At 44.0% G+C, this 14,976-nt stretch overlaps 1 protein-coding gene across 2 annotated transcripts in view; it reads right to left on the bottom strand.

Annotated features, from left to right (window-relative positions):
- The window catches only part of egln2 (egl-9 family hypoxia-inducible factor 2), a 33,987-nt gene extending 19,321 nt beyond the window's left edge, over positions 1–14,666 (bottom strand). The window contains exons 1-2 of one of the 2 annotated variants that reach the window (XM_080731597.1): positions 14,586–14,666; positions 12,303–13,789 (exon numbers count right to left, since the gene is read on the bottom strand). In XM_080731597.1, coding sequence (XP_080587723.1) covers positions 12,303–13,580 — 1,278 coding nt within the window. In that variant the 5' untranslated portion in view covers positions 13,581–13,789; positions 14,586–14,666. Of the gene's footprint in view, positions 1–12,302; positions 13,790–14,364 lie in introns of both variants that reach the window. The other variant, XM_080731596.1, reaches the window with a different exon arrangement.
- Positions 14,667–14,976: the final 310 nt, after the last annotated feature.

Here is a 14,976-nt window from a genome sequence, read left to right as displayed (position 1 = left end):
TTTATCAATAAGCAAAAGGATTTGATGATGAAGATCTGTAAAATGACATAATCACTCATATCCCAGGTTACTGAGTACAACCTTTCTAGTTCTGCTGGTGTTGTAAGTTGCCTCAAGCAAATGTCTTTTTTTTTTTACAGAACAGAATGACTATGATGAATATTAAATACAGAAAAGATTCTAGGTGTTGAATGATCCATGTGGAATCACTACACTGTAGTTACAGTCCATAGTAATAAAGATAATCTTGATTGCTGCAGTCCCACAGCTAATAACAAGCTGGTAGGCAAATAAGATGAGATATACAAGGTTAGCGATAGTTTCCATTTGAGTACGGCTGAGTACAGATGAAAGTCCTGAGGAATTTAAAATAGAATCCCGATCAATCATGACCAGTAATCATCAAGTGTTATGTCACTGCTAGCTTATCCTTGCTCTGTTCCCTGGCTCCCACCATGGTCTATCATCAATCTACTGTAGCATTCCCCCTGGTACATAACAGCTCTTCCTATATCGTCACTGTCGGGCAGAAACCTTATATCTCCAAGTTTCAAACGTGTACGTTCTTTCGTAAAGTAAAAAGCCCCGCGTCATCATACAAGACTGTTGTACAAAACAAGTGAAAATAGCAGATCTACAAGCACACATAAATCGAAAAAAAAGAAGATAAATACAAAATGAACACACAAGGTTTCCAGCCGACAACAACGGTATGCTGGATAATGGGTCTGTGGGGTTTATGCGTCATTGGCTAGGGTACTTACTGTAAAGTAACTGTACTTCTGTTTGCTGTGCTGTGCTGTGCGTGGGTGTGTGTGTGCTTAGTGACAGAGAACACAGAGAAAGAGAAAGTGGTAGAAATGGCGCTCGGCCCTGATGAGTCAATCCTGCTGATGGTCCCAATGGTTCACATTAAGTATGAGTCACCAATAACCCCATAAGTCTAAGAAAAGCTCTGTGTGTGTGTGTGTGTGTGTGTGTGTGTGTGTGTGTGTGTGTGTGTGTGTGTGTGTGTGTGTGTGTGTGCGCGCGCGCATGCGCGCGCGTGAGTGCGTGAGTTCGTCTGAGAGGGCAGAAGTCCCAAATTGTATTGTCAGCTGGATTCCGCAAAGTTATGAGCACAATAAATGATTAAGCAATATCACAGTCGAGGTCGGCTGTTATACTGGATATCAGCATGTCTGCGATTTGACACGCAAACGCAGCTGAAGATAAATAAAGCTAACTGTGGATATGTTTAATTAAGGAGTTACTGTGTACAAGCATTGACAACTGCTATACAGTCAACTTCATGCTGGCACACATAAACTGAAACCCACCCCAAATAGCATTATTACCTTTCTTTAGCTGTCTTTTTAGACATCAAAATGTTTGCTATGAAAAGGGTCCATTGTTTCCATTCAGTCGGAGGATAAACATGGCCATGTTGATAACGTTTTATCAAAATCAAATAATATTTTATTCCTGTGTAAACCAAAATATATGTGCTTCTTACGTAGGTTTGAAACAGGCCTTCAACTTGCTGCCTGTCTATCTCGTTTCCACTCAGAAATACATCACAACACCGGTTTCTATAAGCTCCAAATCATATTCATGTGGACTTTAACCTTTAGCTGGATTTGGCTTCTGTTCTGACTTGGCATTGTACTGTAAGTGGTTCTCAACCTTTTCAGGCCGCGACCCCCAAAATACCGTACTCATTTGAACTGGAGACCCACCCTGACAAGCACTAAGAGTTGAGGCATTACATTTTTCATAACACGGTTCTATTGTGAAAATAGCAGATCTACATGCTCGTTGTGAGCATGTAGATCGGCTATTTTCACAATTTCTGCCTCTAATATTTGACAATTTGGCCAATGTTTAATTTGTCATTTTAGAGGTTTTACATACAAAGTCCTTAAATTGTCACATTAGAAATGTGCATTTACCCTCTATACACTTAAACCTTATGTCGGTTTGTTTACTGTTGAGTGAGAAAACAATGTTGCACATTAAGTTAATCATCTGAGGACCCCCCAAAATAACTTGGGGGCCGACCCACAGGTTGAGAACCACTGCTGTAGAGTACATGAGCAATCATTTGAGAGTTATGGAAAACGCACTGTGGTTTTCAACAACTTCTCTATGCTGTGTGTGTGTGTGTGTGTGTGTGTGTGTGTGTGTGTGTGTGTGTGTGTGTGTGTGTGTGTGTGTGTGTGTGTGTGTGTGTGTGTGTGTGTGTGTGCGTGCGTGCGTGCGTGCGTGCGTGCGTGCGTGCGTGCGTGCGTGCGTGCGTGCGTGCGTGCGTGCGTGCGTGCGTGCGTGCGTGCGTGCGTGCGTGCGTGCGTGCGTGCGTGCGCGCGTGCGCGCGCGTGCGTCTGTCTGGCAGCGGGGAAATCTCGCTTTTGCGAACACCCATCATTTCGACTGGAGGGTTAGCGATTCACTCCACGGAGGTTAAGGTTAGGGTGAGGGTTAGAGTCGGGTGTCGAAAAGATGAGATGTAGTAACAGCGACACGCTCCCCTGGCAGCACAGAGATTCAGGCACTACCGGTCAGCAACTAGAACCCAACGTTGCTGTGGAATGAAATGGAAACGGGCCAAACCGTAATGCACAAAATGCCTTTCAGTGGAGATCACAAAACCTAAATCTAAAAGAATCTACACAATCTTTCACGATCTTTCACTCGATTGACACAATACGCTGCGTTAACACTGAAATTCATCTAAAGAAGAGGCTGTGGTTAAACATTATCGTGAATCGGAGGGGATCAATGACTGCAGAGAGCAGTGAGTGGATAATGTAGGGAGATGTAAAGAGAGAGGAGCTGGGATGCAGCAGACATTGTCATAAGGACGAGGTGCTGCAGTGAGTCCTCGGATGCCCCGCCTGGCTGGCTGCAGCTCAGCATTGCTATACTGTGAATTTGCACCTCAACAGCTTTTTCTAAATATTTGAATATTTGAATAATCGAATAATCGAATATCAAAGTCACTATTCGACATTGTTCACCGAAGTCGAATATTTGCTTATTTTTATTTTTTTTATTGTTTTCTCTTTAAAAAATATATAGTTTATAAAGCTTGGCGAGATAGGAAGTCATAAGAATGAGTTGTCAATGCCCCTGGTGGATGAATTTGTTAATGCTGTATACCAGGGGTTCTCAAACCTTTTTAGGCTGTGACCCCCAAAATAAACACATTTGAACTGGGGACCCCCACCCTGACAAGCACTTGGAATTGTAGCCAGGTATTACATTTAATGTGACTCTGTTCCGCAGATAAATATTGTGAAAATAGCTGATCTACATGCTCACAACGCCTCATATTTTCAATGTGGAAACGATTATGACCAAATAATTGCGATATTGTCAAATAATTGCGATAATGTCAAATAATTGCGATTAGACGATTATGTAATAATTGTGACAGGCCTAGTCAACACAAGCGACAAGCGAAGTCGGAATTCCTTTGTTGGAGTTGCCTACACTCTTTCCCACACAGGTGCGGTTTCTGTGTTTGTGAGTGTGTTTGTTGTATCAGGCCAGACAGAGCCGAGCCGAGCCAAGGGGCTGCGGCCAGGGGCATCTAAGGACACACTGCAGCAGACATTTGCATTGAGAAAACAGCATCTGCAGCGTGGCGTCTCCTCCTGTTCTCAACCCCACCCACAGTCCAGCTCCTCGCGTCGTTCTGGTTTCCAGTACATCCCTTCCCCTCCTGTATGTGTATCATTCACTGTTCTTAACCATATCCACTGGTGGTGGGGGATAAAAGAACATTTCAGTGAACGAACGATTTCAATCAAGTTAGTTCAAATGATTTGTTCACATTCACATTTCAGTAGCGCTATTGTCTAGTGAAAATACACCATCGCGGGCGTGTTATTACGTTGTGTGTACAGCTCGCCCTCCCGTCCCGTGTATGAACGAAAGCGTGAATGGAGCAGTTTCAGGAGGTGAACAATTTTGTTCCTGTTCAGAGCAAAGAACCAGTTATTTTGAACAAATCGATCATTAACGCCCCATCACTAATATCCACACCATTCTCATGAACGCATAACGTCATGTTGTATGGTCGTTGTCGGGTGAAAACCCTGTATGTCCAAAACCGTTTGTTTTGCATTTATCATTTTAAAAATGTTTAAACTAGTGAAAACAGCCGATCTACAAGCACACAACGCCTCGAGTGCGAGGCGTTGTGTGCTTATAGATCAGCTGTTTTCACTACTTTTCTGCGACGGCCTTGTGTGATGAAGCAGTGCTTCACTTTGCGAAAAAAAATACAAATTTGAAACTTGGAGATACAAGGTTTCTGCCCGACAGTGACGATAAGGTACTGTGGTGTTGTACATGTATAAAGTACTGTGGCAACTACTGATGAATGCCGTGGTGTATATAATATTCCAAGTTTACGAACGCTGATCTATGTTTATTATCCCATTAGTACGACACTTTTTTGCCCTTGCCTTTATTTATTTATTTCTTGCTTGTCTTTTCTTTTCTTCTTCTTTATTACCTATGCTGCAATATCGTCTGAAAAATAAGAAACAAAAATGTGTTTTACGCTTACAGTACGTACCTGTGCACAAGGTGTTAACAATGGAGTACATACAACCTCGAACCTTGAATGTCACCATACTGTATACCCCCACCTCCTCTAACTCCAGCATTACTACCAAGATGATTCCATGAGACACCAGACAGTGTCTGGGTTTGCAGCGATACAAGCCAGAGCTGGGTTCACATTATTGTGGGCACTGCCGGTGCCAGCCCCTCTCTGTCTCTCTCTCTCTCACACACACACACACACACACACACACACACACACACACACTCACACTCACACTCACACTCACACTCACACACACATCGCAGAGCTCCTCTCTGTATGGGCCGTTACCAAGGAAACAGTGGGGGAATATTTGGTGTGAGAAGCTAGTGAGGGACTGGTGAAGGTGAAGGAGAGAGGACGAAGAGGGCATGGGGACACTGGCCAGGACAAACACCTAGCACAATGGTTCTCAACCTTATCAGGCCACAACCCCCAAAATAATCATATTTTAAATGGGGAACCCCCCCCCACCCTGACGAGCACTAAGAGTTGAGGCATTACACTTTGTATAACACGGTTCTATTGTGAAAATAGCCGATCTACATGCTCGCGTTGCGAGGCGTGGTGAGCATGTAGATCGGCTATTTTCACAATTTATGCCTCTAATATTTGACAATTTGGCCAATGTTTAATTTGTCACTTTAGAAAAGTGCATATACCCTTTATCCACTTAAACTTTATGTTGGTTTGTTTACTGTTGAGTGAGAAAACAATGTCGCACATTAAGTTAATCATCTGGGGACCCCCCAAAATAATTTGGGGGTCCCGACCCACAGGTTGAGAACCACTGATCTAGCACACTGTTTCCCAAACACTGGGTCGGGAACCATTTGTGGGTTGCAGACAGATTTTTATGGGTGTCCCTTAATTTTTGGTTTCCTACATTTTGATTTATTTATTTTTTGGGAAAAAAAAAAAAGAAAAAACATTCCTAAAAATCTTTCATGAATTAAAAAACTAATTCAATGATTCTTTTTCATAATTTCATGAAGAAATCAAAGAAAAATCGGAGGAATTCCATAAATTAGAAAACAAACATTTAAGAAGTAGTAAAAATAGCCAATCTACAAGCTTGTTGTGAGCTTGTAGATCTGCTGTTTTCAGTAATTTGGCTCCCGGGCAAACATCTAATCTCTCTTTTGTGTCACAGGCTAAAAAGTTTGTGAACCACTGATCTAGGTTTCTAGGAGAGAGGGAACAAAAGGAGGAATAGACAGGGAAAGCAATGCAGACAGAAGGCAGAAAGATAAAGGTGTTGTAACCTTCTATCAGGCTGCAGTGAACACTCATCTGATTCCCCCTCTCTTCCTTTCCTATGACGCCTTCTCGTCCATCCCTATCTTAAAAGAGAGGACTGGGTCAGGATAAGCTGCGTACGATTGCTGACTTTCTTCTTTTTATTCTTTTTAAAGGGATATTTCACTTTCAAAAAAACTTTTGGCAATTTTATCATCTAATCAGGCTTTTATGAACACCCTGAACAGTTTTAAATTTGCTTGATTCAATATTTAGATATTTGATGTAAATGTTACCAGGCTCTCCAGGCCCAGGGCCTCTCCCCACACACACCCATTGTAACTTCAAACTTCATTTTAACCATGATAGATTCATTAAAAACACCCATTATTTTTTCTGGTGACTCATACTACCCTCCTAATACGTGAGGAGGGTACTTTTTTTCATTTATTTTTTGTATTAATCCTTTCCAAGCCACGGGGAGCCCCTTAATGTTAAAACCGTACTATATCGAACTTCCTAGGGGGGGAGGGGCAGCCAATCGTCTTTTCCCGTACTTTCCCGTATTTACCGAAATAAATGATTTTCATCCGAAAATCGGCGATCGTCTAACCTTCCCTAGTCACCACTCGTGCATCGATAGCTCATGGCTGGGCTGAGATGAAGCAGAAGTGATGTCATTGGCCTTTCCTTTTCCAAGGCACATTATCCCATTCGTTTACTGTCTGTACCCTGGTGCTTGTACAGCAGCCATGCTAGGGGCTATGCTAGCGAAAATTTTCAGTTCTGCTCTTGAGTCACACATGGATTAATTGCGGGGACATTTACGTGAACGGATCGCGCACGCAAAACGCACGGCCTGCTCACGTATTAGGAGGGTAGTATGAGTCACCAGAAAAAAAATTATGTGTGTTTTTAATTAATCTATCATGGTTAAAAAGTTACAATGGGTGTGTGTGGGGAGAAAAGCCCATAAGGTGTTTCCCTGTTGAAAGTGGAATATCCCTTTAAGTGGGGGCAGAAGAATGAGGGCAGATTGTAGTGTGCAAATCGTCTTGCAGGAGCCAGTTGATAACATCTGGGTCACAACTACTGAAAAGCTATTAAATGACCACCCCCTAAGACAAAACAAAAGTGTGACAGACGTGACATAATTATACAGCTGACTCACAATACTGTCTCAATTCACATTGAAACCAACATGCAATCCAAGGTGGAACAAGTAATTAGGGGAGAAAAAAAGAAAAGAAAAAAGAAAAGAAATTGTGACAGACAAGAAATGACCGAACACGGATATCCTTAGACCAACCACAGGCTTACATTACAGCACAGCCAATCGGATTACAGCACAGTCAATCGGAGTCTTACCTGAATTCTTCTATGGCAGAACCCTAACCCTGACTGCGTGCGATTCCGATTTCATTCATTCAGACCCTCGTGTCTTGGTTGCGTATGACTGACCATGGGACATTATTGAACAGCTGACTCATAATATTGTATCTATCCACATTGAAACCAACATGCAATCCAAGGTGGAACAAGTAATTAGGGGAGGGTAAAGAAAAAGAGGAAATGTTCACCAGCTTAAACACGTAATGACTTATCCAGTCTCATACGCACACACTGCTGACTGTAACTTTCCTTTCCAACCCGTCTGGCATTTCACTGAGACAGCAAATAATAGATGAAGTGTGGCCTTCGACCTCCAATCGCCAAAGGCCGCTCTGTTGTAGCGGAGCAAAGGCTGCTGATAGGGGAGTGAGACCTAGCAGTCCTTGTTTGAACACAGATGTCGGGGTAATGCTTAACTGATAAGACTGGCAGATACTATCATGTGCGTGAGTGTGGCATGGACATTGGGCACATCACATGTCCATGCCACATGAAGGCAGAGAGAGAGGGAGAGATAACACAGTTGGAAGACACGGTTCCTCTAAAGCAGTGGTTCCAAAACTGTTTAGCCTGTGACCCAAAAGAGAAATTAGACGTTTTAAAGGACAAGTTTAGTTTTTTACAAGGGTTCATATTTTAGATTGTAATTAAAGAAAATAAAAGATGAGTGTTAAAATGTTTTCATTTACTGCTTCAGTTTAGCAAGGTCTTCCGTAAGCACTGGAACGGGTGCTTACGGAAGACCTTGCTAAACTGGACCAGTTCTGCAAAACCTGGCGCCTAAAACCAAGCCCAGCAAAAACTGTTTCCAGTGTGTTCCACCTCCACAATGCAAAAGCTGCCAGAGAATTAAACATCCATCTGAGTGGACTGAAACTGAAGCATGCCCCTAATCCAACCTACCTTGGAGTGACCCTTGACAGGACCCTATCCTTCAAGGAACACCTAAAGGGGACGGCAGCTAAGGTGAAGTCTAGAAACAATCTGCTCTGCAAGCTCGCTTGTGCAAAATGGGGGGCGGCAGCCTCCACCCTGCGCACATCAGCACAGGCCCTTGCATACTCTGCAGCAGAATATTGTGCCCCTGTCTGGTCCAGGTCATCCCACACACACCTTGTGGACACCCAGCTCAACACTACCATGAGAACCATAACCGGGACAATTCGCTCAACACCACTCCCCTGGCTCCCTGTCCTATCAAACATAGCCCCTCCACATATCCGGCGAGCAGCACTTACTCAAAGGATGCTTCAAAAGGCCAAAGACTCTCCCCATCTACCAATCCACGCAGACATATACAACCCACCCACTGCTCGACTTCCATCTAGACGACCAATTTGGAAGAACCCCCCACCAGCTGACTTCACCATCCAATCAGCTTGGGAAAAGGAATGGGAGTCCAAGGAGGTCCCAAACAAACATCTGGTGTCAAACCCCAACCAACAGGTTCCTGGCACCAACCTCCCAAGGAGACAGTGGTCTACACTCAATCGTTTCAGGACTGGACATGGCCCCTGCTTGGCCAGCCTTCACAGATGGGGCAGCAGCCCAAGCCCACTGTGTGCTTGTGGAGAGGAGCAAACTATGGAGCACATCATAGAAGCCTGCCCTCTCCAAAGACTGGAAGGAGGATTAGTCATCCTCCATACAGCAGACCAGGAGGCAACTGCTTGGCTTAAGGACTTTGCATTCGCTAAATAAATAAATAAAATGTACTGCTTTCATTCGTTTTAGCCATTTTAGCGAATTTGATTTTGGTGGGATGGGGGCATGCGTACAAGTGCCTAAATATGTCTTTTTAGACACAATAAAGGCTTTATCATACTCCGAGGTGAAGGGTGATCACTTCAACTTTCAGTTAATAAATTATCACCTAAAAATTAGATAACAAGTGGAGGCCATCGTAGTCACGGTGAAGTCCTATCACGGTGACTATTATTCCTCTGTGCCTGAAACCAGGGGGCACACTGATTGGTCTAGATCGACCAATCAGTGAACAGGGTGATGGGAAGATGTCTGAAGGTAAGATGAGAGATGAGAGGAGATATGTCGGGGTTTGCGGTGATAGCGCTTCACCGTGGCTAATGACGTAATGTTGTAGTTTTCTGACTTTAAAAGACTACACCGCGGTGATGGCTCATCACCCTAGACTGTACTATGATAGGGCCTTAAGCCACCGATTTCTTTAATACTATTTACAGTAACACTACTAGCCCCCATAAGTTACATCTGCCCATGAAAGTTTGTGGTGCATCTTGGGAATGGGCTTGTTGTGTCTAAAAATACATATTTAACCACTTGTACGCATGCCCCCACCCACTGAAAATCAACATCATTAAAATCACTAAAACGATAGAAAGCAGTAAATTAAAACATTTTAACACTCATCTTTTATTTTCTCTAATTACAATCTAAAATATGAACCCATGTTGTAAAAAAACAAAGTTGTCCTTTAAACATTTGTTTTCTAATTTATGGAATTTCTTAGATTTTTGTTTTATTTATTCATGAAATTACTTGGAAAATCATTGCATTTATCATGAGAATATTTGCTTTTTTGGGAATGTTTCTTGAAAATGTTTTGAAATAATAATTAAAAACAGAATTGGTGCTCTAAAGTAGGTGTCTCAAGCTCTTCTCAGCGAACCAGAGTAGGAGTCACAGGAATTTGTCAACAACGTAATTGATTAGGTGATTTCATCAACAAATCTGTAATTGTGTGTTTTACGCATAGTTGCAATCAAGCAGAGACCAAGGTTGTTGTAGTAGAGCAGTGTTTCTCAACCACTGTGCCTGGGGACCTTTGGTGTGCCCCTGAGAAGGGTCAAGTGTGCCCCTTGAAACTGCTTGAAAGCCAGTATTGTATTTATCATTTTAAAAATGATTAAAAATAGTGAAAACAGACGATCTACAAGCACACAACGCCTCGCGGTGCGAGGTGTTGTGTGCTTGTAGATCTGCTGTTTTCACTACTGTTGTGCGACAGCCTTGTATGATGAAGCAGGGCTTTACTTTGCGAAGAAACGTACAAATTTGAAACTTAAGAGATACAAGGTTTCTTGCCGACAGTGACGATATTTACACCCCCGTATTATGTTGGGGTGCCCATGGATTCTTGGGACATGAAAAGTGTGCCCATGCAGAAAAAAGGTTGAGAAACACTGTAGTAGAGAATTGAATATTCTGTTGATTTAAAGACTATTTTATGTATGAGTATGGCCAATAAGAGTATATGGATTTCTTTCTCTGCAATATCTTGTGTTACTACTCTATGCAACTCAATTTCCTTGTGTGAATACGGTTTTAAACAGAACATTTTTCAATTGTATGTTCAAATTATACTAATCATTTAAACCAACACTATACACATAACCTAAGTTACTGTGGAAAGAGAATAGTGTCAGGATCTCGAGGCCAGAGGTTAACAGAATGTTTAGAAAGAGTTAGGTAAAACTGTCTATTCAGGCCTGTGATGTTTAACTCATAAGTCACATCTGATAGGAAAACAGGAAAAAGAAAACACACTAGGCCATGAAGGCACCATTCAAGAGTCAAGAGTCCAGAAAGATCAGACAGCAAGTGTGAGAGAGCGATAAACAGACAGATGATCGACTGAAAAACAAAACAGGATTGGCAAATAGATTGACAGCAACAAAGGGTGTAAAAAATAATAGGGGTGACATTAAATTAATTACCCAAGTTTTATGTTACTAAAAAGAAAACAAGAAAATATAATAATGGGATTGTCAAACAGACACACAAAGTGTGATGAAAAACATTTGCTCCCAAAATCATTGAACAAATTTGTTCATGTTATTTGGCTATATCATTAGCGGAAAACATGCAGCAATAATCCCCTACCTTTCTACCCTACAGCTCTGCAGGCAAATACCATGGTTTATGGGGTACGCACTAAACTACTACGTTGGCCCAAGCAAACAGTTTATGCTGTGGCATATTCGCTCGTCCAATAAAGAGAAAATAACTGCACAAACTGATATGGGGGAAAGAAAATTACACACATACACACACACACACCATGCCAGCTTCAAGGACGCCTTGTTTGTGTACGGTACGGGCAAAGAGATCGAGATAGAACGTCATCTTCAAAGCCACAGAGACAACGATGGCAGGAGAGATACCTACAGCCCAGCGAGGTGCCAACGGAGTGGTAGCAGCGACGGGGGCAGACTGAGGCAGGCCTGGACTGGGGCACAGAGCCAAGGCCACAGGAAAGACTGGTTGGCGTGCGAACAGGGCCGGCCGTAGCTGAGTGGTTAGGGGAGTGGTTAGGGAGCCTGCCCCGGGGAGCCACAGCTCCTGGTTGTCGCAGGTACGATTCCTGGTCAGGCAGCTATGTGTCAATGTGTCCCTTATCCCCTAATTGCTCCCCGAGTGCCACATATGGCTGCTCACTGCTCCTAGTCGTTCTAGGATGGGTAAAATGCAGAGAATACATTTCACGTATGTACAAATGTACTGTGATAAACAACTCCCCAAGGCATGGGGCCTATATTATTATATATATATATATATATATATATATATATATATATATATATATATATATATATATATATATATATATATATTATAACTGGTAATTTCTCTTGTCAATATGACATTGAGGAGCTGAAACCAATTAATTTTACTCTCGCGTACCTGTATATGGGATGTAATAAATACAATCTGGAATCTTAGCCTGTAGTGTATACAATGTCAGGTTTTAAGCCAGACTCACCCTGACGATTACACTTCCCACCCCTGCTCTGTGGCACGCGCGCGTGTGTGTGTTTTCTTTTCCTGTCTACCTGCTTGGAACAATGCGGACACAGAGACATTGAGAGGAACTGGTGATGTCATCAGACTGACATCAGACTTTCGTAAATATACCAGCTTTGCTTTGCTGCTATCACCCTCCCCCATCTTCCCAGCTGTCTTTCTTCACTTGGTATAAAATGTCAACAACAATCACATAATATACCCCCCCCCCCCCCCCTTCTTATTAGCATATTACATATTACTGCAGTTCAGCAGGATGCAGTTTCAGGACCACAGTCCTTGCATTGTTTCTCACCTTAGTGCGGCCATTGATGACGCAGTCCCCCAGCTGTCCATTGGCGGCGCTGTACATGATGGCCTCATCGATATGAGCCATCAGCGCCCCGATGCTCTGGCACCCCGGCTCGCGTCCTTCCACCCAGGCGATCTGGTCGCCCCGGATGTTCCGAGAAGGAATGTTCTTCTGGCTGACGAGCTGGCCGCCTCTGAACTTCCCGGTGCTGTTCAGGACCTCCACCTCCTCGAGAACCCGCTCTCCCAGACGAGAACCCAGGAAGTTCTCCTTCACACATATGCCATAATACTTCAAACAGGGAACTATGTACTGCTGAGCCACGCGCTCTGCCGACCAGCCGGACCCCGCGGAGAACTGTAACGGCGGGATGACGCTGGCCTCCACCGGGGAGGTCTGGCCGGCCGCGGGAAACGGGCCCAGTGACGCCGGCAGATATCCGCTGTGGTGGAGCTGAGAGGTGGGGGTATGCAGCGAGGTAAGGGGCTGAGATACACTATAGTGCAAATTATTGTTGTGGTTCATTTGGTTGCTATGGATAATGTTATTGCCATTGACGGCGAGTGAAGCAGCAACGACCCGGGACATTCCGGAACGGTCAGAGGATTTGTGAAAGACATTGTCCTCTGCAAGGCGCCTCCTTTTGAAATCTGCAGTCGCTGAGTCTCCTGAGCAGTAAGCCAGGGCCACGGAACTTCCCAACCCGGACCCTGATGACCCCATATGCCCATTAATAGTCACTGACTCGATTTCGGGATTCTCCCCGCCTTTCCGCTTCTGTTGTTGCACCTGTCTGGTTTTCAGCTCGCCGCTGACACTTTTCAGCAACGAATCACATTCGCCAGGAACTATTCTGTCTCCGTTCTCCGTCCCACACGTTCTGCCGAAAAGGGTGTAACCACTCGGCGGCACCTCCGCAGCTGTCCCTTCCAAAGGCGGAGGGTAACCTTTGGGTGTTTGGGTCAAACCGCAACTGTGGCTCCCCTTGATGCCGGAACACGGAGACACCACTCCGTTGCAACGAGGAATTCCCAATTTGGACTGAATCTGTATGGCCGTAATCCCGTTGGGAACGGTTTGGGAGGCGAGGCCCGCTAACAATGCGGACGCCGCGGGGGCACTATTTGAGTGCCTTACCGTGCAGTAGAGCTTCCGTCCCATGTTCTCTTGGTGAGCCGACCGAGGATTGCAAGCTGTCGTTCTCTCCTGAGAGACCGAGACACTGACAGCCCTGTAGGAAGAGCTGGGATTCAAGAGGTCCATGTGATCCCAGCTCTCCATTTCATAGTGTACATAATATGCTCACGTAGCTCACGTCCTCCTCGCTTCATTTTCTAGCCGTGGCACTGAGTCACAGTGAGAGTGCAGCACAACAACGGTTCCCTCTGAGGGAGAGGGCCTTTGACAATGCTACTGCTGGAACTTTCACTTCTTCCGTGTGCTTTTCTTTCATTCATCCTCCTGGATTAGACTATTTTACTCATTATGTCCTGGGTGGTATTGAAGTAAACAGAAAACAGGATGTTAGTCTGATTGACAGGCTGACAGCAGACATGGATAATCAACATACTTTGTTAATAGGTGTTGCTCCACAAGCTTTAAAGTAGGCTATAGCCTATAGTAAATACAGACCACTTCTTGTAGGCCTACTTATATTAGTCTAATGTCGATAATTAGCCTATTATGTCTCTGATATTTTCTGAATGGCAAATCTTGTGATAGGAACTGACGATAGACTTTCTGTAGGCTGCTTTAGGTGAATTTAGTAACAATAAATGATTTGTTTTCTCTTCAAAATTGAAATATGAATCGATGATATGCACTGAAACGCCCAGCAGGTCCTGGTCTTCACTGATATTTGAATCAACAACAATTTGGGTTGATATTTGCTTTGGTACAAGTAAGATCTTACAAGACAAGGCAAGGCACACACAAATATATAAAAGAAAAGTCATGGTGCAACGCGTTGTGTCAGCTTTTAGCTGTTTTTTTTTTGCAAGCGTACACCTTCCTGCCAGACTATTAAAGATATGGTTACAGTGAATGGAACAACAGTGGGTCTTACCTTGGCCAGAGGCAGAGCTACAGCAGCGTACGTGACGGTCTGCGGGTACGCATGTTCCGCCGGGATTGTCTTAATGCCGCTCCTCGTCCCATGCTATTTTTATTTGATGTGTTTTTGCGCGGTTATAAATATCAGAGAAACCGACACCGTTTGCTCTTCTTCGGCGCTGTTAATAATATATACAAGCCAAGCGTCCAGTTGTAGTCCAACAACATACTTACATACACACGACACCCCAACAACAACAACTAGAAAGTCCGCTTCGTTCCGTTCCGTGCCATACGTGCGTCTACTGCTCCCCAACACTTCTCTCTCTGCCTCGACACTCTCGCTCTCTCGCTCTATCTCTAGCTCCCTCCACTCCACCCCCCTCCTCTCTCTCCCTCCCTCCATTCCCTATGCTGTCAGTTACACGTGCACAGAGGTCACGTGACGTGTTTCTACTACAGCTCATGTGGAAGGGCTGCTATAGGAACCACATACCATAAAAGTATGCCTGGCCTGTGTGCCTTGGTTCCTTAGCTTAATGTGTTTCAACAGATAATCAGATTATTATTCATTTTTTAATGGTGAAAGTGTCTGTGGAACTGTTACCCACGTGGTTGTTGTTTA

Source organism: Nannobrachium achirus (genome assembly GCF_963921795.1).
Source record: "Nannobrachium achirus genome assembly, chromosome: 8".
Classification (NCBI taxonomy): domain Eukaryota; kingdom Metazoa; phylum Chordata; class Actinopteri; order Myctophiformes; family Myctophidae; genus Nannobrachium; species Nannobrachium achirus.
This window is presented reverse-complemented; position numbering and strand designations above follow the sequence as displayed.